General features: G+C 43.1%; 1 protein-coding gene across 1 annotated transcript; it reads right to left on the bottom strand.

Moving 5' to 3' along the window:
• Nucleotides 1-19,590: 19,590 nt before the first annotated feature.
• LOC109827491 (BI1-like protein) lies at nt 19,591-22,519 on the bottom strand. The gene is made up of 4 exons (XM_020394499.1): nt 22,140-22,519; nt 21,552-21,665; nt 20,788-20,945; nt 19,591-19,906 (listed from the first exon to the last, which is right to left on the bottom strand). Exons 1-4 carry the CDS (start codon nt 22,393-22,395, stop codon nt 19,700-19,702), a joined length of 735 nt encoding a protein of 244 aa, XP_020250088.1. The 5' UTR covers nt 22,396-22,519; the 3' UTR covers nt 19,591-19,699.
• Between the last annotated feature and the right edge of the window lie 2,658 nt (nt 22,520-25,177).

Raw genomic sequence — 25,177 nt, 5'->3', positions numbered from 1 at the left:
AATACGGGCGAGGCTTAGGCTATGTTTCCTCGTCCGATGATGAATGTGGTTGGCAAATCATCGATCAAATTGCTAACAAAACTAAGAACGGATACTCTTCTGATTCTTCAGCTGGGAATTCCGACATAAGGATACTCTTCTGATTCTTCCGACACAAGTTTAGGGGAGGTATTCAAAGCCCTAATGGTAAACATGGCTACAGCTGATCCGTCTACGATGGAGGACGATGATCAAATGCCAACATGGGAAGACCCGTGGGTTCATCATCTGAATATGCAGTATGGTGACAGGTTCGAACAGAGAGAACCCCCCACTGAGGATAAAATAGTCCAAGTTAACATGGGCGACGAGGCCAACCCAAAGCCGATATTCATCAGCGATAGTCTTCCCTCAAATGAGAAGGAGGAGTTAATTGCTCTCATCAGGGAGTATATTGACGTCTTCGCTTGGAACTACGAGGATATGCCAGGGCTCGACCCCAATGTGGCAATGCACCGCCTCGATATCAAGCCGGATGCCAAACCTGTCAAGCAACAGCAAAGACGGTTTCGTCCACAGATAATGGAAGCCATCAAGATAGAGGTTAAGAAATTAATCGAATCAGGATTTATCCGAGAGGAACAACATCCGGATTGGCTAGCCAATATCGTTCCAGTCATGAAGAAGAACGGTAAAATCAGGATTTGCATTGATTTCAGGGACCTGAATACGGCATGTCCAAAAGACAACTTTCCTCTCCCAATTACGGATGTTATTATCGACAATACATGCGGGTTTGAGAGAATGTCTTTCATGGATGGGTTTTCAGGATATAACCAAATCAAGATGCACCCAGATGACGAGAAGCATACAGCATTCAGAACGCCCCTCGGTGTATTCTGCTACACGGTGATGCCATTCGGTTTAAAGAACGCAGGCGCCACATATCAGCGAGCAATGACTAAGATTTTCCAAGAACATCTCAGGAAAACAGTCGAGTGCTACATTGATGATTTGGTTGTGAAAAGTCGCAACAAAGAAGATCACATCAAGGACTTGAAGACGATGTTCGATCTCATGTGAAGCCATCAATTGAAGATGAACCCTACTAAATCTTTCCTTGGAATGTCTAGCGGAAAATTCCTTGGATTCGTCGTCACCACTAAAGGTATATATATCGATCCTGACAAGGTGAAGACAATACACGAACTGCAACCTCCTAGAAATTTGAGAGAGCTTAGAGGATTGCAAGGACGGCTAGCTTACATCCGGCGGTTCATCTCAAACCTTTCTGGGAAGTGCCAACCATTTTCTAAGCTAAACAAGAAAGGGGTATCATTCATTTAGGACGACGCCTGCCAAAAAGCATTCGAAGATATCAAAACATATCTGGCGAGTCCTCCTGTTCTCGTTGCATCGAAATCGGGTAAACCGTTCTTGATTTACATCAAGGCGATGAACCATTCGATAAGTGATTTACTAGCACAAGACGACGATAACGGTCACGAACAGGCAGTTTATTACCTAAGTCGGACCTTGATAGGCGCCGAGTCTCGATATCCGATGATTGAGAGGGAATGCCTTGCATTGGTATTTGCAATGCAAAAGATGCGGCATTACTTGGTTGGACAGACGATTTATGTCATTTCCAATGTTAATCCAGTACGGGTGTTTATGACTCAACCAGCCTCTATGAATTGGCGGTTAGCGAAATGGGCCCTTCTCTTGTCCCAATATAAACAGCAAAAGTCGGTCAAGGGACAAGCGATTTGTGATCTTTTGGCGGCAAACCCGACCACAGATACGGCAGAAGTGTATGATGACTTGCCGGATGAAACCCACGAGGTTAACACTACATCGCACCAACAAGTATGGCAATTATACTTCGATGGTGCTTCGAGGGCAGTTAATAGGGCAATAACCCCCGGATGTCCTAAAGTCTCCTCCGGAGTTGGAGTTGTCTTAGTTTCCCCGGGGATGCATGTGATGCCTCGGGCTTATTCATTGACTAGTCCGTGCTCCAATAATGTAGCCGAGTACAACGCGCTTCTCATTGGACTCAGTTTCGCCAAAGAGCTGGGGGTCGAATATCTCGAAGCCTTTGGGGATTCTCAACTGATAGTCAACCAAGTCCGTGGAGAGTATGAAGTCAGGAACCAGGACCTGATCCCGTACCACCAGGAAGCCATCAAAATGGCAGAATCTTTTGAAGAATTCTTCATTGAATACATTCCTCATCTCCAGAACATTTATACGGATGCACTGGCAGCACTAGCAGTATCACTTGCGCAGCCTCCCGAAACTGAGCTTTTAGTCACAGTAAGGACGCATCAGCTCTGCATACCCATATACGATATGGATATTGAAGAAGAAGATGACGGAAACATTAACGCCAAGGAGGTGAATTCAACTCAAATTGGGTCTAAGTCCCGAGATTGGCGTTTTCCCATCATTGACTACGTCCAGTATGGTATTCTGCCAGAAGACGTAAAAGAAAGGGAATCAATTCGCCGAAGAGCGCCAAGATTCTTCTATAATGCCGAGACCCATACGTTATACCGTAGAGGGTACGAAGGTTTGTTACTCCGATGCCTTTCGAACAAAGAAGTAGAAGAAGTTCTTAAGGAAGCACATGAAGGAGAATGTGGGGCACATCAGCCTGGTCCCAAATTGTATGATCGCATCAGGAGAATGGGATATTTCTGGCCAACGATGGTTCGAGATGCAATCGAATACGCACGAGAATGCCACGCTTGTCAGATACATGCGAATTATATGCATCAACCGCCAGAGCAGTTGCACACGTCAACCACGTCATGGCCGTTCGAGACATGGGGTATGGACATTGTCGGTCCTATTTTTCCCCCTTCAGTCAAAGGCGATCGATTCATCCTCGCAATTACAGATTATTTCTCAAAGTGGACTAAAACAATTCCGCTCAGGGAGGTAAAGACGAACAACGTCATCAACTTCATCAAGCATCATGTCATATACCGACACGGCGTGCCAAGACGGAACATTCATGACAACGGTCCACAGTTCATAAGCAACGCCTTCATCAGGTTTTGTGACAAATTCAAGATTGAAGATGTCTCGTCGACAGCTTATTATCCCGCCGCAAACGGACTAGCTGAGGCTTTCAACAAGACGATCATTAAGATCCTGTCAAAGCTCGTGAAGACCAATAAACGAGACTGGGACGATAAACTCGGTGAAGTGCTCTGGGCTTATCGCACCACCATACGCACACCTACAGGGTCCACCCCATATTCATTGGTATACGGATGTGAGGCTGTGCTACCTTTGGAGATCCAAATCCCGTCACTTTGGATCGCTCTCGCAACTGAGATGACGACACAAGAACACCATCAGAAACGTCTCGAAGAACTCGAGAGGTTGGATGAAAAGCGCTTGGAGGCTCAACAACAAATCGAGTTCTATCAAGCCAGAATATCTAGGGCTTTCAACAAAAGAGTCCGACAGAGAAGCTTCAAGGAAGGAGGTCTGGTCCTCGCTGCTCGCCGACCGATAATCCTCAATTCCAAGAAGAAAGGTAAATTCGAACCCAAGTGGGAAGGACCGTTTGTGATAGACACAGTCTACTCAAACGGTGCATATCGCCTGATTACTCAAGAAGGCACCAGGCAATTAATGCCAATAAATGGGAAGTTCCTGAAAAAGTACTATCCCCAGTACATTCAGGATAACTCATTTACCGGGAAGTTCCTTGAAGAATATTGCACTTAATATTCTAGAGGATAACCCAGAATCATTTTTCACCACCAAAATCCCTCACTGATCAATTTCAATTGACAGTGGGTCCACTAAAAATGTCTTTCTGGCCCTCTTGACTCTTTCCATGAACAAGAGGTCCACTTTCAGTTCAAAGTCCCCTTTCGATAAACGAAAAAACTCCCCTCTTTTCCTCTTTGGTTAAGCCTTCTCATGGTTATAACCGAAGTTGGAATTCCACTTCGATAAACGAAGAACCTATTTCTCATCTTTAGATAACCAATCCTATAAAAGGTAGGTTTATCTAGATTTTCCAGATTCTCGGAGTGGAGATCCCACTTCTAGTTTCTTTTGCGCTGGAAATAGAATATAAAATTCTTCATTTCCAGAATCAGGGAATAGAATATAAAATTCTTCCTTCCTTGTTTTCCGGGTTCGCCTTCACCCCAAAAGAAGACCGGGAAATAGAATATAAAATTCTTCCTTTCCCACACCTTCTTAACCGTTAAAAAGAACACCCGTTCGCATATTCAACATTGTGACAGGTTGTTATTAATAACACCAGAATCCATGCCTTACACGCATGGGGAATTTCATCCTGAATCCTAAGAAAGGATATGCCGACGCCTAACACGCGTCGCCGGTTTAGTCTTTCTCCGAAGAAAAAGACACCAGAGTTCGATTCTGGGGAATTTTATCCCGAAGCCTAAGTAGGGCTAAGTCAGCGTCTAAAACACGTTGCTGGGTAGCCTATTCCCATAACAATGGCGAAGTCTACATATTCGAAGTTGTAGCATCAAGTCTAAGAGAGTTTATTCCTTTAGCACAACGTTACATGCGGAACGGATTTAGACAATTCGCATGCTAGCCCGACTCAAACGGTAGTCAGTAAAGGCTAATCAAACCCATTAAAGGCTGGGGGTTAGCCAAAAATCCTAAAGTCAACACCTAACACGTGTCGCCAGGTAGCCTATTCTCGCACGGCTGCAAACGAGACGGATGTAGAACCGTCCCCATAGACCTAGTGTGACGGTTTCCATGCCTAGGGTGACGGTTCAGAACCGTCCCCATAGGCCTCAAATGTGGTAGTGAACGGTAGTCGGTAAAGGCTAATCAAATCCGTTGATGGCTGAGGGTTTGCCAAAAATCCTAAAAGTATTATGGTCAATCATTTCAAACGGAATGAGGAATCATAATAAAGATAAAGACAAAAACCAGTTCCACTAAAAAGATCAAAAGTCAAAACATTCAGCAAATGAAATCATACATCAAAAACATGGCCAAAAATCTGCTGGTTAAGCTTAGAAAGCTTCTCATCATAAGCTTGCCTCAGCTCAGCTCTGATGGACTCCTCGTTGGTAGCTAAAGTCCTCGCAGCAACCTCCTCCGTCTCGACCAGCTTCTGCTTCAGGGATATCAACTCACCAGATAAAGCAGTGTGGGCTTGTTGATCCTATACCTTCGTCATCTGAAGAATACCAAAAGTCTCCTATTTTTCACGGAGTGCTCTTCTGAGCTGGTCTATCTCGGTCGTACAGGAGGCAAGAGAAGAGTCAAGCTCGGTGAGTGAAGATGATTTAGCAGCAAGGTAGGCCTCAACTCGGTCCACTCGGTCCCGCTGCACCTGAATGTCGAACTCAGCAAGAAACCTAGCATCGCGCCATGTCTGTAAGTGAGTATCCAACTCGGCAGCAATGAATGAAGAGGCACCTGCATCCCGGAGCTCACGAAACATCTGAAGCTCACGCTCTAGGCAGTCAAGATCATCAACAATAGACTTCGCCAGACCTGGGTACCCTGCATCCCTCTGGCGAAGGGAAAGTCCGCCGTGGAAGAGCTTGTCAATCATAGCATTCACAAAGGAGAAGAAGGAACGGATCTCTATACAGATGACAATCTTCTCTGGGTCGCTGTCTGATAACAACTCCTTCACAAGGACATGAAGCCGAGAAGAAAGCCCTACGCAAAAAGGAGAAATCCATCAAAAGCCTTGATGAAGAAATAAATGACATTCCTCAGTTGCTCAATTTATACCTTCTTCCCCTTGAGTCACTGGGGGTGGTGGAGGTGTAATGGCTGGGGGTGTATCAACTGGTGTAGTTGGTCCCACAGCCGGCTCAACAGGATCAGTCTCGACAAAAGCTCCTGTCAAATACAAAATAGAATTTTCGGATGCATCACATTATAGTTGCATTAGTCAAAAATTGGCTAGTCCTATAATTAACTTGAGAAAAGCTACGTACCTTCAGAAAAACCATCCTCGAGATTCTCAGTGAGCTTAGACTCAGGAAATACATCTCCAGGCAACTGGTCATCAATCTGAGGAGAGCCATACATAAAGTGGAGCACAGGAGTGTCCACAAGCAAGCCTTCCTCGTCAAAGTCATCAGTCGAGAAATCTGATACAAGCGGATATAAGTACGAAAGAAGAATAAAGAGACTACAACCAATAGAAATGAGTTACCTCTTATAGGTGCGTCAGCTTCTCTATTCCCAAGATCCACGTTTGCCTCCTGCGAATTATCTAAAAGAGCAAGAAGTATAGAGACAATTAGGGAATGCACAAATCCCAAATCATTCAACTCCTTTGTGTATTGTTAATGGTAGATGTACCTGGATTCATCGAACCAGGTCCTACATCGACGGTCTCCCTAATGTCACCAGCTTCTGCAGCCCTTTCTACCTGGTGCGGTGAGTCGGGCTCACCAGAAGATATAGAATCGTGAAAAACAGGAGCAGGACTCATCTCTCTCTCCCCACGCTCTCCTATATAGAAATGGAAAAGCGTGAGTCAAAGTTCTGAATGATCAAGAGGCCGGTCTATAGGGTAGATGTTACCTCCATCACTAGCAGGATCGTCACCGGCCAAATCCATATCCGATGCTCGTAAGGAAAGAGTAAGAAACTGACCTCGTTCAGAATAGTCCTCGTGATCTTCAAGATCTCCGCCTGAAGCTTCATCAGCAGAATGAAAGATCTTCTTTCCCTCTTCGTCAATCCGACGGGTCTTGTGCCGTGCCCTTTGTGATCGAGCATTTTCCCAAATCATACGGGAATCAGCCTGAGAAGCCTCCTCAGCCTCTAGCTCTGCAATCGGCTTCACAGGAATAGTTTTATTGGCTGCTAACAACCACTTGCAGTTTAGGAAGGTGAGGTTCAACTGCCGCTCAGAACTCGGGAGGCTAAACTTAGCACCAGTACAGCCCGTCACGGTCCACAACCATGCACGAAGACCGTCCACCAAACCGCCGTGGGTCCGAAGCTGCTGACGTGGATTCCCGACATAAAGCTGATCATAGCCAAACTGGCGAGCGAATCGGCAGGGTAGGTATGGCTCTATGAAACACTGATTCCTCACCCGGAAAGTCAGATAACCCGGCCTGATGTTCCCCAGCCAGTTAAAGCAGCCGACGTCTAAATGAGTTCGATACCCCCTCGGCTTTTCCTCATCAATCAGACACTCGCCGTATCGGCCGGAGAACTGTGGAAAGCAAGTGGAAAACGCCCAACACTTGTGGACCTGTAGCTGCTGTCTGACGTCAGGGAATCCTCGCCCCTCCTACTTGCCATTCTCAAACAGCTGTAGTAGGGGAGCGGAGGGGTCTGTGGCATACGGTACTGACATCATATCGGAACGATGAAGGACGAACCAAGCCATCAAATAAGTGTACGGAAGCTCCACCTTAATGGTAGGAATCTGAGTCGGTGGTTCACTTTCCTTCTGTGTAAAAGCACTAGAAATCTGTCGAAGCCCTCGATGAATGTTAGCCACCATCACCGGAAGAAGCGAAAGTTCCTTTTTGTAGGCAAGCTGAACTGCTGGGTAGAGCACCTCCAATGGCAAGATATCACTAGACTGATATGGGACCACGCATTTCTTTAACCAGATAGCGAGGTAACCGGTGAGAAGGGTCATCGGTCGAATCGGCGCGGTCGCATGCCACAAGAATGATTTGAACTTGGTCCCTGTAGGAAAACCACTCTCAGGACTGCTAGTGGTATAGGAATGAGCATCAACCTTCTTCAGTAGATTATTAACCCCTGAAGGAGTGAGTGGTGCCAGCTCACAAATAGCCTCGCCAGAATTGCTCTCTAGATTCCTGAACAAATAAGACGCAAACTGTTTCTGGCTCACATGGGATTTAGCCCTCTTCGCTAAGGGTTCAGACTGCGCCAAAGCGATATGATAGTGACATGTGAGGTCCCATAAAGTCTCGTAGCGGTCGGGCATGCGATCCTTCAGCTGACTCAATTCTTGGTTGGAAGGAAAATATTCCTGATATAGCATTTGTCCCATGGGCAAACTAGAAATCCTGTGCATCTCATGGAGGGCCAACCCCAACTCCCCTTGCCGTGTCAGAAAAGTGTTCGAATCCGGGTTGTAAAGCTCGCACAAAGCGAAGAAATGATTCGTGCTAACCGGCAAACCATACATAGTGGCACGAACGGCTGCATACAGACCACAAGCGTGCAACTCCTCGCTCCATCGGCTCAAGACGTACTTCGTCATGCGAGTCCACCAAAGCTTGTCCAAAGAATGGACCCAACCATAAAATCTGTGGCGAGTCGCAGGCATCTCCCGTCCTAAAGCAGCGAGGCGATTCTTCAAAGTAGAAGCAGCGGCAAGAAGCTCGTTACGTGGCGGTGCATCTAACCCCAATACTCCAGGATGTAATCCAGTGATGTGACTCCTGCTCGAACCAGGAGCTGCCTGATGAGTGATGTATCCGCAGTGAACGCTCTCATGCTCCTCCGTCAAGCGCCACGACATCTCCCGTGTCACAGCCTGACGCCGGAGCTCAGTCAACGAACGATGCCGAGGAATCTTCGGCAAATATATGAAACCACTGCCAGTCTTATGAAGCTACTGCTCAGCATCAATAAACACGGCATCCGGATCTCTGGCAGAATCGCCAAATAAAAAGTCGGTCTTCTTGAGAGGCTGGATCGAACTGGCATCCTTCACGAGGGGCGCATCTGTAATCAACTGGCGAAGAGCTCGATATCCACCTTCCTTCACCACTTGGGCAACCTCTGTCGACATGCCCGAAGCAAACTAAGGAGTAACTGGAATAGGGAAAAAATCGTTGGAAGTCGAATAATACTCGCCACGACGCCCGTACACTGCGTGAGATGAGAACGCCCCAGAAGGATATTCCACTGGAAGCAAAAATTTAAACAGTTGTTAGTCTCAATCATAAAAGGAAGTTGAACTCATCCTACGAATGGGTAAGATAGAGTCACTGCCTTATAAAGGGTGAGACGATTTGGCCACATTATGCACTTATAAGATAGGGTATATCGACTATATATCCCTGCCTTATAAGGCACAATGCAGCGTCAAAACGCCCCCTTTATTGATTTTGAGATATGGTTTTGACCAAGCAAAACATATCTTTAAAGCGTCGATCCTCGCCAAGGAGAATCAAGGCTCTTCCTGATTGCCTCACCAAAGAGAACAAAATGGGGTGAAAAGGACCAATTTGCAAATTTCCAAGAAAAAATGGACTAATTTGTAAATTTCCAAAAATAGCTCACCAGCATAAGAGGGAGGCGCGCCATCAGCCGACGCGGTAAAGGATTGACCCCTCGCAATACGAGACATGGAGACCTGCAAAATAAATTGGGATCAGATCCAGAAAAAAAAAAGTTTATCTTTTTGCAATTCTCCCCCCCTGAAAGGTAAGCTCGAGGCGTCAAATCTTAATCTTAACCCTCGCATGCGACCCCACAAATTCATAAATTGAATTAAGCATAAAAAATGCTAAAATGGTTGAGGATTTACCTGAGGGAAAGCTCGTGGATCCAATAAAAATCAGATCTTGAAAGAGACTCAGACCACGCGCTCGAGGGGCCTGAGAGAAATTCTAAATATGTAAGTTTTGAGGGATTTCTCAGTCAAGGATCCAAAGGAAGACTAGATCTAATGCAACTATGAGGTTTTGAGGGAGAAAGGATGCTCGAGGGAAGAAAAAAATGAAAAAAGGGGTTAAGGGGGGGCCGGCCCTAATAAGGAAAAAAAACCTCTTTTATAATGTTGAACCAAGACCAAGTTGAACCGAACCAGACCAAGTTGAACCGGACCAGACCTGGTTTGAACCAGAATTCAAATTGAAGCTAGATTGAGCATCGAAACAACTTCAAATCAACCGAGGGTTCAGTCCTTGGTTTATTCTTGCCTCTCCCACATATTCGGAAGGATCAGAAATTTTTTTGAGCCGAATTGCTGCCTTTTTTGGCTCATTATCAAGACGGTTCAGCTCATTTGGGCACAGAAATTACTCCAATAAGGTATATGAGTATAAACTATTCCCTATTTTTGGTTGAGAAGTTCCTGGAGAATATTTTTTTATAAATATTCTTAAGGATAACTCAACAACACTACGCCGGACAACGCGTCGCAAATAAAAACTCAACGCCAACAATCGATGGTCAGCTAAAGATTAGAAAATCAGGAATCGACTTCAAGTTTAAAATTCCGACAACGGTCAGACAATAAATGCAGCACCGGAATTCTTACAGACATTCGACAAAGCACCGAATAGCCTGGAGAATTGAAGGAATCAAGAACAGAAGCCATTCCAAGGTCCCGTTACACCGACTGAAGGTTGGGACAATCATATCCAAAGTATTCCAGACTCTTCTATAAAAGAACGAGGCTGAAATACTTTGGAGGGGGTATCTGTAGGCGTATAAAATTGCTTATAGGTCCCTTAGCATAGCTCGGCACAAACCGACAAGCCAACAAGGCGACGAGGTTGACGAATCGCACGCAAGCAACAGAATACATCCATTCGCGTGCGGAATCAAGCCAACGGTTCGGGGAGTCAACGAGTCATCCAAACAAGAGCGGACTCGGATGAATCACGACCGAATCAAGATCATCAGCCCAGATCTGTGCCTAGGCACAGATCTGGGTGCCTATAAATAGGCCAAGGGTTGTTCATTTGAAAATGTTGGAACTTTGAGAGCCGAAACTCTGCCGAATTGAAGATCGAGCTCAGAGTTTTGAAGGCTTGAGGACTTGAAGATTCAGATCTGATTCTCAGCGAGCGTCTACGTCATCACACTCCGGATCAAAGCTTGGCCTTTGATCCCGAGATTTGGACGATTATTTCCTTGGTGAACTAATCCTCCCCGGCTATTATTTCCTTGGTGAAATAATACCCGTCGAATCGTGTAGATCCGACCGGATCTAGATCGCGCGGTGGTCCACGGATTAACCCCGGCGTTGGCAAAGAACCCACACAAGCAAGAGACCGCAAAACAGGATCTTGCGATTTGTTCTAAAGGAAAGTTGTAAAAGGAAAGTTGTAATTTTTTCTTTTTCTTTGATTTCGTTGTAACCGGATCTAAAAAAGATCGGATCTTTTGTAACCGAAAAACAGTTATTCAAGATAACAATGAATTCAATGAAGACAATTTTCACCGCGAACAAGGCTGTGCAGCTTCTTCAGCTTTCACTCGAGCGACAATCTCTTCGGCTTGTTCTCCTTGCGAAACCAGTTGCCTCCAGGAGCGATATTCTGCTACCCCCATTTGAGTCAGGAGTTGTGTCTGCAAGTTGTGCCTGCATGTTTCAACCAAAGTTGATTGGGTCATACCTGAAGGGCATCGTAGTGCCATGCTACGGAACCTCTCTACATAGGTCTTGATAGATTCTCCCTTCTTCTGCTTAGTGGCGAGAAGAGTCGGGACTGAGACCTCTGTGTCATCCTCAAAGAACATGGCCAAGAACAGCCTTTCCAGGTCTACCCATTTCTGGATAGATCCGGCAGGCAGTTTCATAAACCACTCAAAGGCGACTCCTTTGAGGGTACCGATGAATAGCCGGGTCAGAATGGCGTCGTTTGCCACTACATCTCCAGTCTGAGATTTAAAGTAGTAGATATGCTGATTCGGTGATCTCGTGCCATCGAAGGGTTGCAATGTTGGAGCTTTAAACTTCGGTGGGTATGGAGCTGTGTCCCACTCAGCGGGGTAAGGCCTCACCACTCCTTCGCGGAGCTCACTTCTGTTGGCGATTGCACGAGGCGAGCTTCCAGTTCATCCATTTTAGTGGACTGAGGATGTAGTTCTTTTTCCATCTCCTTCTCATTTTCAGAAGAGGATTTCAAGTTGTGAGTCTCACGATCTGAATGTTTGTGTGCTTTTTGCTTTCCCTTTGACGTTATCCTCTGGGAAGACTTAGGTTTTTGGCCTTTTTCTGCCAGGAGCTGGGCCAACATGTCTTTCATTTGAAGAAGGGTTTCTTGCTGCGCCTGGAGTAGGACGTGATGTTCGTCAACTTTTTTGGCTATGTCCTCGGGGTTTCCCGCCATGTAAGCAGATACCTCTTGTGCTCCGACAGCTTGAAGATTGAGATTCGGCTATTGTCGAATGTTCATCACTTGTCGTAATCCCTTTGGCTAACTTTTGATAATTAACCGAGCGGATAGCTCCTGTCCGAATCCGAGTGCGTCGGTACACTCCCTCGAACTCATCACAGATTTCCTGAACAGTCGGGGAATGACTCGTTTGTGACTTATCAGAATCGGGATGCGAGGATTTTTCTCTGCCGACCATGTTAATGGTGACCTCGGGATATTCGATTTCAGAGGTCTTCTTATGACGACGTTGTCGTTTGGGAGGCCTAGCGACATTTGTCAACCTGTTGAACACCGATTGCCTAGGCGTCGGTGAGCAACAACTGCATTCGGAGAGAACAGCGGAGATGAGCCGCTCATATTGGCATGAATGAGTCCCTTGATGAATTGGTCTTCCTCTTGACAGTAGCTCACGCAAGTCGGAGACCTGGGAAAGATCTCGTGAAGGTGGAGATGGAACCCCCTGTCGTTGGATGGGTCGGACATGGGCCTTAAATCCATGCTGTCCCTCTTGAACCTCACGGACCATGTCGTGTTCTTGAGACGAAACACGAGGGTCGCGTTTAGGTTTTTAAACACGAGGTCAAGGCCTGTGTTTGACTGATGGAACAGATCCTTGTGGATCTTGTCCTGATTGAACGCACATTTGTGGTGTGCGTTTTGATGTTGAAACAGACCCCTGTGGGTCTTGTTTTGGTTGAACGCACACATGAGGTGTGCGTTTTGATGATGAAACAGACCCCTGAGGGTCATTCTTTGTTTGAACGCACACTTGTGATGTGCGTTTGGTTGATGAACCAGACCTCTGAGGGTCGGGTTTTGATTGAACGCACACCTGTGGTGTGCGTTTGGATGATTGAATAGACCCCTGGGGGTCGTGTTTTGGACGAACGCACCCTTGTGGTGTGCATTTGGCTGTTTGAACAGACCCTTGAGGGTCGTGTTCTGACTGAACGTACGGCTGTGGCGTGCGTTCGGATGATTAAACGTGCCTTTGGAGGTCACGTTTTGGGACGCACTCTTGAGGTGTGCGTCTGGATTGAACAACGTGCCACTGAGGGTCACGTTTGAGCTGGATAACCCGAGGCTCATAGTCGGGTTCATTGCCACGAAGTGTGTGTTCTGGAGCAGAAACGCAGAGTTTGGGTAGATTTTCAGAAACGCAGTCTTTGCGTTGGGTTATAGCTCGGCTATTCCACAAGTATGCTCGCCGTATGGATCTTCTCCTTCGTCGAGCGACGTTTTTCTTAGCTTGTTTCAACGCCTTGGCCGCAGCGTCGTCGGCGTTGGTTGGGTTTTCCTCCGACATAGGTCTCTTTTGACCTATTATGCGCCGTAGTGATACGGGTGAGGAGTCTTCAACTCGCAGAGCGAGTTTAAGGTCTTGGCCAAAGGAGAGGGCTTTCTTTGGCATCTCAGCAGTAGTTACGACCTCTTTAGAGATCTTGCAGGTATCACGCCTAGCTTTAGGGCTAAGCAATCCAGAGGAGAGGGCCTCCTCATACTTGGCTTGGTCGAACTCTACGACGAGAGTTTCGACGGTGGTTCCAGCGCCACCACTTCCTCATCAGAGAAGCTAGTCCCCAGCAGAGTCGCCATCTTTTGTTTGTTGGAAAATTTGCAGTAAAAAGATAATGAAAGAAAAATTGACTTGTATTCTCTCAAAATCAATTACAATTTGGATTCCGATTACAAAAGAGAGGAGAATGAATTTGATTCTCCCTTTTGTTTAAAATTGGGTTCTTCTTGGTAGCGATGGAGTGCCTCCTTCGATTGCTTGTGTCGAACTTGCTCTCCGTTGACGATCCGACCGTCCTATCTCACGGGAATAATTGACTTGTGTGATGAATTCGGTTTAGAACTTTTAACAAGTTTAATGAACTCAGAATGAGTTGAAAACTTTGAAGAGTGTTGTTGAGAACCGAATAACTGGTTTGATGTAATTAACTTGCGTTGCAAGCTTAATTACGAACTCTTAAATGAGTTTCAGAACTCAGAGCGAGTTGAAACTCTGTAACAGAGTTGTTAGAACTAAAGATTCGGTTAATAGCCAAGTTGATTTGCCGCTGATGAAGGGATCCCCTTTGATTTGATGGACTAACTACTAGGTAGTTTGTTGATCTTCAGAGAGATCTCCTCCTTCGTGCAGTTAAGCTGCCGAGATTTGTTAACCTTATGTGGTTTTGATGCCAGCACACGTCAACCCCTTACTCAATTGAGTAAGTCGGTTATTTATAGGGGGATTAGGGGTGTAACCAACCCCTAAATCCACTCCTAAGTGGGCGAAAATCCCTCAGAATGTGGGATAATGGTTTTGAGGCCGTTCGGCTTGTGTTTGAACAAGTCAAAACGCCCCAGTTGGCGTTCTGGGCCTTAACTCTGCGTCCAAGGCTTGAGACGCAGAGTTAAATCTCTGTTAGAGATTTGAGACGCACAGGCCGCTCGTGTGTCGAGTTCTCAACTCTGCGTCCTGGATTTGGGACGCAGTGTTGAGTGTTTGCCGAAGAACGCACAGTTCGTGCGTTTTGTGTTTTAACTCTGCGTTGCAGAGTTGGACGTCTGTTGGAGAACGCACAGTTCGTCTGCGTTTTGAATTTGGGAAACGCAGATGTGGACCTTGCGTTTTGAATTTGAGAAACGCAGAAGTGAGTTCTGCGTTTGAGAGAGGTTGTTGACTTGTAACCTCGTCCATTATAACACTGCAAAGGCTACTGCTTATTGATCTTTGCCTGTTATAGGATATGAGAGTCGTCAGATTATAACTCTCACTGTTGATTGTGAAGGTCACTGAATAGAGTTTTCGTCAGCTGTCGGAAGCATCGTTAAATTGTAACTCTTCTCGATCTGTGTGAAAAGTCTCATATTTGCAACATTAGTTTGTCGGCATGAAAGCTATTTGATTGTAGCTTTCATTGTTGAAACTTGACGGGAATCAATCATCCATAGAGATTTTTAGATGAATATTTGCCCACAGCTCTCTACCAAGCAACTCACTAGCTAAGTCCAACCTTTTATTTCTGAAATCATTACACTGCTCATCAGCATCTCTAATAGTTACTAATATAATATTAGTCATGCTGTTGTCGCAGCCATCAAGATCAATCATCTCAGAGATGAGGTCGTGTTCGTAGCGGTTGTAGAGTTGCGGATGCAGTGATTAGAAAGTCGTCTGATTGTAACTTCCATTGTCAGGGCTTGATGGGGATCAACTATCTATTGTGATTTTTAGACAGCCTACACAAGGGTTGTGTCATATAGATCTCGTTATCTAAATCTCAGTGTAGAAAGGTTATCTTAACATCCATCTGGACTAAATCCAAATCCAGCTATACCACCAATGCTAATAAAATCCGAATAAACGAATGCTTCACAACGGGTAAAAATACCTCGTTGTAATCAACACCCTCAAGCTGTGCATATCCCTTGGCTACCAATCTGGGTTTGTACCTAATGTCCCCAATAGAGGGTCCCTCTTTATTCGTATATACCCATTTGCAACCAATAGCTTTCTTTCCTTTAGGTAGCTTTACAAGTTTCCAAGTATCGTTCTTCTGAAGAGACCGCATCTCCTCCTCCATAGCTTCCCTCCACCTGATTGAATCGGAGCTAGATCCTGCCTCACTGAATGTAGAAGGAATCATATCATCAATGACCTCCACTGATAAAGCATATGCAACCATGATATCATTGTATCTAGCTGGCCGACGAATTATCCTTCTAGGTCTATTTGCTGCAATGGACTCCTTAACATGACCCTACTCCTTAGTCTCACCATCCATCCACTGTATCCTCTAAATGCCTATCTATCATCCCATCTCCTTCCAGTGTCATATTTATAGGAGCCTCAATGGATACAATACTATCTAGAGTGGGTGAAGTCACATCATCATCCACCTGCTACGATATCCTACAAATCTGATCTTCCTCCACCAACCGAGAAACTTGAGGCCTCATCATGTGCGTCTCATCAAACGTGACATCTCTGCTAATGACTATCTTCTTTTCCTATGGATTTCATAACTTGAATCATTTAACACCTTCTCTAAATCCTACAAAGACTGCTTTCCTCGTTCTCGGATTTAATTTTCCATCATTGACATGATAATAAGTAGGACACTGAATATTCGAAGTGACTCATAGTCACTAGAAACCGAACCAGACCAACACTCCATAGGAGTCTTCCCTTGTATCACAATGCACAACAACCTATTAACGAGATGGCTCGCATAAACTAACATCTCGGCCCAAAAGAATCTAGGTAATCCACTCTGTCTTATCATACATCGTACCTTCTCCAGTAAGGTACGGTTTAATCTCTCAGCCACCCCGTTCTGTTGCGGAGTCTCTCAAACTGTGAAGTGTCGCCTAATACCGTGATCCTAGCAAAACTGTAGAAACGGATCACTCTTGTACTTTTCACCGTTATCTGAACGAAAAATCTTCACCTTTCTATTTATCTGCAGCTCCATTTTCTTTTTCCACTCCACAAAAATATTCAAGACCTCATGTTTATGCTTCATTGTATATATCTAATTTCTTCTGAAATAGTCATCAATGAAAGTAACAAAATAGTTGGCCAACCAAATGATGTGTGCTTGAAAGGGTACCAAACATCTGTGTGAATACAATCCAATATACTTTGGGTGTTGTGAATAGCGGTGCCGAACTTTACTCTAGTCTTCTTCCCAAGTACACAATGCTCACATAGCTCCATCTTGCAGGTTTTTACACCTTTCAATAGCCCATGTTTCGCCAATGTCTGCAGGGACTTATCACCAGTATGTCCTAAACGCATGTGCCATAAGTTGGTAGTGTTCTCCTCTATAGTGATAGAAGCTGTCAGACCCATTGTAACTATCTTTCCCTTCAAGTAGTATAGATTGTTTTCCCTTACACCTCGCATCACCGTCATAAAACCCACCATCATAAAACCCTTCGTGACCTTCATAGTAGCTTCCCCTAAGGTCATCCGATAACCTGCTGCATACAAAGTACAAGAAAAATAATGTTCTTCGTCAACTGCGGCACGAACTTCACTTCTTTCAACTCGCTACCCACTCCGTCATGCATCCTGATCCGGACTGAACCAATACCACCAATAGAGCATACGTGATCATTTCGCATAAGTACGACATCCCCTCTTTCCAGTTCCTCAAAACTGGAGAACCTATCCCTCCTAGGGTAAATATGATTTGTGGCTCCTGAATCCAACATCCACTCCGTAGAGTCGGTATAACAAACCAAAAGTAATGCAGGGCACGAATAGCCTGAAGAATCTGAATCTGAATGTTCACCAGTAACTTTTGCAACATTCACTTCTGAAGCTTGTATAGCTTTCCCTTTATTATTTCTGGCTTTGCCCTTCAAATTTAGGCAGTCTATCTTATAATGTCCCTCTTCTCTACAAAAACGATATTGATTTCTACTAACACTCTTATAACCACTTCTATTCTTCGATTTTGAGCAGTTGACTGGACGACAGTTTAGACTACGACCTCGAATTGCTAATTCATCTCCCGATGTCTTCTCGAAGGGTTCGCCATTATTCTTCCTCAACTCATAATTCATCAACGTCGAGGTCATCTCTTTGTAGCTAACAGTAGTTCTCCCATTGATCATAGTGAGAACGAAAGTACCATAATCATCCTCCAGCAACGAACACAAAAATAGCATCGTCTTGTCTTCATCTTCAACCATGCTGTCCACATTGGCCATATCTAAAAGAACTTCGTGAAGTTGTTGACATGCTCCCTAATGGGAACTTCCTTTTTAATCTTGAACTGGTAAAACCTTTTCTTCAAGTGAAGTCGATTCTCAATATTCTTCGTAAGATACTTCTCATTGGATGTTTCCCATAATATCTTCACCGACGTCTCGTTCATCATATTATAAATAAGATTCGACGTCAAGCATGACCGAACAACTCCATAAACCCTACTGTTCATCTTCTTCCAAATCTAGTCCTACATATCTTTAGGTTTCTCTTGTAACTCAAGAGTCTCCTCCAAATTCCGTGCATCTAACGCCTCCATCACCTGACATCTTCACAAACCGAAACTGATCTTGCCATCGAACTTCAGAACATCAATCATCAATCTTAGTGCTATTGATGCTCAGATTCTGTATCGCCTTCGTAAGAGACGACCCCAATGTGCTTGCTTCTCCCATGTTATAGATCTACCTCTCCAAGTAAGAATCCTTCAGCGAATCCTTCGAACAAGCCCCAAACCAAACCCAAAGCTCTGATACCACTTGTTGTGCGCAACGGTACTCGACAAACAAAAATGCACAACAAAAAAGATAGATCACAACCACACAAGCAACCATAAATCACAGCAAGACAAACAAGTTTTGCGTGGTTCGGCAAGTTGCCTACGTCCACGGGCAAAGAGGGGAGTGTATTTACTATTAGAGATAAAAAGAATTACAAATAGGGTTACAAATCTCACCAAAACCCTCAAATAAAACTCTCTAGATCTCTCACAAATCCTCCCACGAAGGATGCAATACTCTCTCAAAGGCTCCTCAAAATCGTCCTTTTATAACCCTAAAAAACGTGTTTAGGGTTATATATCAACTCACAATGAAACGAATCAGAAAATAGAATCAAGCCCAAACCCTCTACGCGGTCGACCGCTGAACCCATCGTGCGGTCGAACGCCAAAAGTCCAGAGACCAAATCGCCTACAAGGTTTTGGCGCGGTCGATCGCAGAACCCATCGCGGTCGACCGCCCAAAGTCCAAAGACCAACCCTGTCATGTGCACGTTCGCGGTCGATCAACACGCCATGTGCGGTCGACCGTGAAGCTTCCAAAATACCTTCTGCTTTTTTTCCTAAACTTCGCTGCCGTTTCTACATTCACATTAGCAAGAACCCCCAAAAGTTCACACCCAAGTACGAACTCCTCAATTGTTTACACCAAGCTACAAACTCCTCTCATAAAAAAGCAAGGGTCACTTTCTCCTCCTCTTTCATGAGCAGTATCAAGGTGCACGTTTCTAGCTTTAATTCAAGGAACTTGAGTCAAAAGATTTCACGCGAGCAAAATAAAACAATGCTCAAAGCAAATTATATGTAGAGTCTCCCGAAATTGAGAGTTAAGAGACATCAATCCTAACAAATGACATGAAATAATACTACGACTCCAGGCCGAAAAGATATTCTGATGAATATATAATCAAAATATTTAAGCTTGTAACTCAGCAACGGTTCGATAATTTTGAGTCAATTTAGTCCCACCTAAAAAAACCTCAGCATCAGCTCCAACGATGGGCCTCCACGATCCCAACACGGGGAAATAAAAGAGGAACAAAAAAGATTATCAAAACAACTTTCCAAAATAAAGAGTAAGATTGATCAACGCAAACTCCAAAATTTACATACGAACAGAACTCAAGCGTAAAGCTCAACCTTTCGAGGCCTGAAGCCACAGCATCTGAAACCGCTAAAAACTAATCAGCAATCAAGATGTCACGCACAATCGAGTCAGGCGCCAATAACAAAAGAAGGAAAATGCACGAAAAACTAGGAAAACCACATGATTTAAACTTTATACAACCTCGAAATCATCTCTACACAATAATCTTCTATTAATGCAATACACAGATGACATAGTTTGTTCTAGTCCTCAACAGCTCTAAACAGAGTAAGCAACGACAGAAAGAGGTTGATAATGTCGAGGTACAAAGAAACAGCAGCCCACACATACTCATCATATGAATACCTCTTTATCAAGTTATCGGTGTCATATATGATGTACCCACAAAAGATGAGCGAGGCGATACCCCCATATATCGCATACGCGATCCTGCCCATAGGAAAGAACAGCTGCAATGCAAATGTACAACAGGTTCAGTGTGAATTCAGAATAAAAACACTTTCAAACAGAAGGGAAAAGGGTAAACTTCAAAGAACCTTCAACGAGTTCCGTAAGTTTTTGGCAAACCCCAAAAAACTGAGGAATTATTATTTAACCCCCACTACACTTCGTCAAAGGATCCCCTACACTGATGCCATTAGATCAAATATCTCAAGTGCAAACCAAAACTGACGCCATCAGATCTAACATCTAACATCTCATATGCAAATCACGTGCGATCAAATGACTATAAACCCCCACTAGTGTGAACACCGTGCAAAGCATGGTATATTTTTCTACAACTTTTTCCCGCTGCAGTAAGGCCGATTTTAACTGCTACAGTAATTTTTTTGAATTGTTACAATATTCTACATCTGCTAGAATATTCCGTGTGCTACAGTAATGTTTCTTTAAAAAACCAACACGTCCAATTTCATATTTGCTATAGCAAATGTTACTGTAGCATTTACCGTGTCATGACAGAGGAGTAGGTAACTCCTTTTCACACTGTTCACACTTCATGCCATTTTCGCAAAACACCTACAGTGGGCAGAAAAATTTAAGTTTTTGGGAGATTGTATTTTACTGTCACAGTTGCAGATGAAAACAGGGATGCATATTCCAGCTCCAGGCTTTTCTAGCGGGAAATGGTTTTCAACCTTGAGGATAGTTTCGTCCAAGAAAAATTGTGGCGTAAAAAACGAATTTATATAACATTTCAATGTTTTCTAGACTTCCAAACTCATTCGGCGCTAACTAAAATTCGATCCAAAGTTTTTGGGGGCCATATCAAACACACCTAAACCTACATGTGGTTTTTTCGCAATTTACCCAGAGCAAAATCACATACCTGAATCAAGGCAAATACCACAATGATCATTAGACCGGCGAACAGAAAAGGCCCAAGGAAGCTGAAGTCATGACCACGCCTTGCCGCCCAGAAGGTGTAAAGGGTTAAGCTGATCACCACAACGCACGTGAGGATTGCAGACTCAAGAATCACCTTCCCTGTCCCATTCACAAATTAATATGAAATATAATTAGTCGGAGAACGTATAAAGGCATCGAAACTTGGTACAAGAAGTCAGAAAAGAAACGTCAAGCGGAACAAGGTAATGCTCATGTTTGTTTTTGTCAAAAGGAAACAGAAGCCTCGAGCACTTCTACCGACTTTAGCCCATTTTCTTGTAGCGGAAGAGAAGGAAGTGCAGTGACTGGGATAGGAAGGATACTTATGCTGAAAACTTTATTATTATGCTGAAAACTTTATTATGAAACATCGGATCTCGTCACCGACCTCCACCGAATTATGAACCAGTTCTGGCACTGTTGAGTTTAGCCCCCCCGGAGATTATTCCTAATTTGTCATAAATGAGCAGCCTCATTCTATCGGACTCAAGTATGTCAAACATCGGCTGCAAATTCTTTCAACCGTGGGGAATAAAAATATTTCTGGTATGAAATTAGATTCTAAGCACATAAAATTACCAAATTTTATACATAGATGTCAAACATGTTAAACTTCAAACACCAACTACTGAAACGATCATACTTCATAATAATTCACTGAAATAGAATTTTATGATGGGAAGATGCAGGGGATTAATAACGTACCGCTCGTGAACGCACACGTCATCCCCACGGCAAAGCTGATGCAGAGGGTGAATATCCCAAGCAGCACCAAATTGACCGGATGCGACCGATAGTAGTAATACAAAGGGCATAAAACTGACATCAGAAAAGAAAAGGGTTACTAGAAAATTACTACGAGGACCCAAAATATGGGACCAATGGAGGAGACAGGTGAGGTGTCCCCTCCCTATTGCATAATGAGTTGGCCATGCTAACTCATTATGCAATAGGGAAGAGACACCTCACATGTCCCCTCCAGTGGTTCCATATGGCCAACTCATTATGCAATAGGGAAGGGACACCTTAAATGTCCCCTCCATTGGTCCCATATTTTGGGTCCTTAAATCATTTTCCAACATAAAATTATATTTACCCCCTACAATGCAAAAGGGCCCTACAGGAAGTACTCTTAAGGAAAAAAATAGAACATGAGACGCGCTTTGTAAACACATATAAATTATTATAATAACAAAACTCTATTTTCAAGGCAGAAATATTATTCTGTATTAAGACTACAAAACATCAAGCTCAGACAAACAGGGTCCAATTAGAAAGCGGGGGAAGACTTACCAATGAAGGGCAAAATAATAAGAAAAATATAAAGCCCAAGCCCAGCGCTAGTAGTCGCAAAGAAATTGTGAACCGGGTGCACGAAGACCACGATGGAGGCCACGGCTACGGTGAGCAGCATCTGCATGGTGAGAATACTGTAAATTTTCCTAATAAAAGCCCATCTCAGCTCCGGGCTCTCCAGCATCGCCGGATACAGCGGCCGAGCGCCGCCGGTCTCCACATCGACACCCTTGTACGGTGGTCGGAAATACATGGCCGAAAATTTGTGGGTTTTGGGTGGAAATGCAATCAGGACAAAGTTTAGGGACTTCGTTCGAGTTTGTGAGGGGCTTCGGATGAATTCGATGGTCGAGGCGGGCAGTGCAAGCGGAGTTTTTATACGGAGGAGGGTGTTGGGGGGGAGCTTAAGATGCGGGGAGCTTTCTAGGCGAGTCTTGGCGGGGTGGTGGACACGTGTAGAAATGTCGAGTAGACACGAGGACTTTCGGAAGATTTCTAGGATGATCGATGCGGTATTTGTATTTGCTGACTTGATCAACACAGGAAACAGGCTTTTGTTTCACCACTGAATGAGATGGGTATGTGTGGGGCCCACTGTATGAACGGTAATGATTTTGGTCCTTGCTGTTTGATCATTTGAGCGCAGAGGATTTTAATTTAAATTTTTTTTGGGGGTATTTACTTTTGATCCAACAGAAATTGCTGGAGAGAATGTGATGGCAGTGGCATAATTCTTTGTCCGAATTCCCTGCTATGCGATTTTATGCTGACTTTCTAATAAGGGCTTAGTTTCTTAAGTTTGCGTGAAGCATGAGAAAATTTATTATTCCTCGGGATTAGCCGTAAAACTGTGAAATAGTTACGAAATACAAGTTATTTGTAAAAAAAAGCTACGATGTACAAGTTAGCTAGAAAGATAATTAAACTTTCATTATGTGACAAAACCATATAGCATTTGCTGTAATAATTTTTTTTTGCCGAATGCAAGAGGAAATCTACTTCTTTATTACTAAAGGAGAACAATAGAAAAACTCTAATGAACAGTAAATCCTAAGTGGCCCAATCAGAAGAAGCCACATCATCACCTCCAAAACTTCCGCCACTTTCTTTTTTCCGATATATAATAACCGAATACTTTATTTTAGGTATTTAACCAACTTTATTTCCATTTTCTTTTTTCCAAGATAACTGAACGCTTCAGTTTCTTTTAATTACCCCCTTTCATCTCCTGTCCTCCTCTTCCCCGTCGTCGCCTCCCATTTATCAAAACTCAGTATACTTTATATCTACCTGTTATTCTTGCACAATCAAACACAAAAAATAAAGAAAAATCCCAAAACTTCTTTCAATGGAGACGCCAATCAAGAGTGACAAATCACCCAGCCTTGGTATCATTCCTTCTCTACTTCAACATTTTTTAATAGTAGTATTATTCTATTTTTGATGATTTTTTCAGCGGTTTCCTTGGGATCCAAGCTTCAGTATCCTCTTCGATCCAGCGCGAGATCGAAGGCGGTGGCAATCGATTATTCATCTGAATCTTCTTCAGTTTCGCAAAGGTGTGATCCATTCCCTATCTGTCAATTTATTTTTTATTTTTTGTGAAATTTATCTTAAATAATTTGGGAGTAGTTTGCTTATTTTGATCTAATATCTAATTCTATTATTTATTTGGAAATAAAATATAAAATAGCGAAAAGAATGAAGTATTAATACTTTTGATGATTGTTCTGTGATTTGTTTCAATAGACATTTTTTTCTCGACGGATGATTCCACTAAAATTTAACTTCAACAATTTTTTAAATAGTAGTATTATTCTATTTTCTCTGATTTTTTTGATGATTTTTTAACAGTTTCCTTAGGATCCAAGCTTCGGTATCATCTTCGATCAAGCTTAGTATGTATAGACTTACATTTAAAATAACATTAATTCAGAAAGATTTCTAAGGTTTATATAGCATGCATCAGTTCGATTCAATATTTATTTCAAAAACATACACACACACAGAGTACTACTAAGTCTTACATGAAAGCTATATATACACATATGATATGCAGTAGTATTAAGTCTTACATGAAAGCTTTCTGTTCTAGAAAACTAATATCTGAAATTGAACTTATAAAACAAAGCATAAATATATAGTCATTATTGTAATCATTATTGATAATTACTAAATTTAGTTCAAAATATAATGTTTTAGATCAGCAAAAGTAGGATCTCTTTTGTTCTCCTTCAGTTTTCTTTTCTCTACCTTCTTTCAGTCTCTTCCTTTTAGTACCTGAAACAAAGTAATATTACCATTCTGTTAATGACTGTATGTCTATGATAATGAACAATTGGTATAAATCAATAAATAAGTATCTTCTATACTCTTATGAATTTTTCTTTGATCCCAGCTTAGTATGTATAGACTTATATTGTAATTTCATTAAATGAGTGTACTGAGGAAAAGCTTGAACAACTAAACAAGGAAATTTGTGCAAATGCTTGAAGACTATTTGATAAAATTTGCTTAACAGGTAATCGTTCGACTTACTACCAGGAAAATTGTGCACCATTAGTAAATTTAATGTGTACACCAATATGGATGGAATGACAACTCTTAAATTTTAAAAAATTTCACAATCTTCGAATCGAGTATACATTTGGTCAAATTCTATTCATTTATAAGTCAAACACTAAATATTATTTGTTTAGTACTAAATGAACTATTGAATCAAACTTGATAGAATATACGGATGAATAATAACCAAACTGTTTATTAATTATTCGGTTCACTTCCACGACTATAATTCATATCTAAAGAAGAATTCTTTATTTTGGTAACATGTTCAATATTTGTAGAAAATCTTTTAGGAACCGTGCTTTGCACGGGTCTAAATACTATCAGGAAAATATTAAAATTATTTATAGCATAATATTTAATTTTGTTAACATAATCAATGTTTGCAGAATATAACTTAAAAACCGTGCTTTGCACGGGTCTAAATACTAGTCTTATTAAAACGCGCTCGTATTAGGAGATGACTAGTG

Source organism: Asparagus officinalis, unplaced genomic scaffold, assembly GCF_001876935.1.
Source record: "Asparagus officinalis unplaced genomic scaffold, Aspof.V1 AsparagusV1_Un264, whole genome shotgun sequence".
Lineage (NCBI taxonomy): Eukaryota > Viridiplantae > Streptophyta > Magnoliopsida > Asparagales > Asparagaceae > Asparagus > Asparagus officinalis.
The sequence above is the reverse complement of the archived record's forward strand: the minus strand, read 5'-3'. Positions and strand labels throughout refer to the sequence as shown.

Coding starts and splice junctions, on each gene's coding strand:
- LOC109827491 (XM_020394499.1), bottom strand. CDS start 22,395: ATGTATTTCCGACCACCGTACAAGGGTGTCGATGTGGAGACCGGCGGC. Junction 20,946..21,551: donor GACGTGTGCGTTCACGAGCG/GTACGTTATTAA, acceptor TGAATGGGACAG/GGAAGGTGATTCTTGAGTCT. Junction 19,907..20,787: donor TGGTATTTGCCTTGATTCAG/GTATGTGATTTT, acceptor TTTGCATTGCAG/CTGTTCTTTCCTATGGGCAG.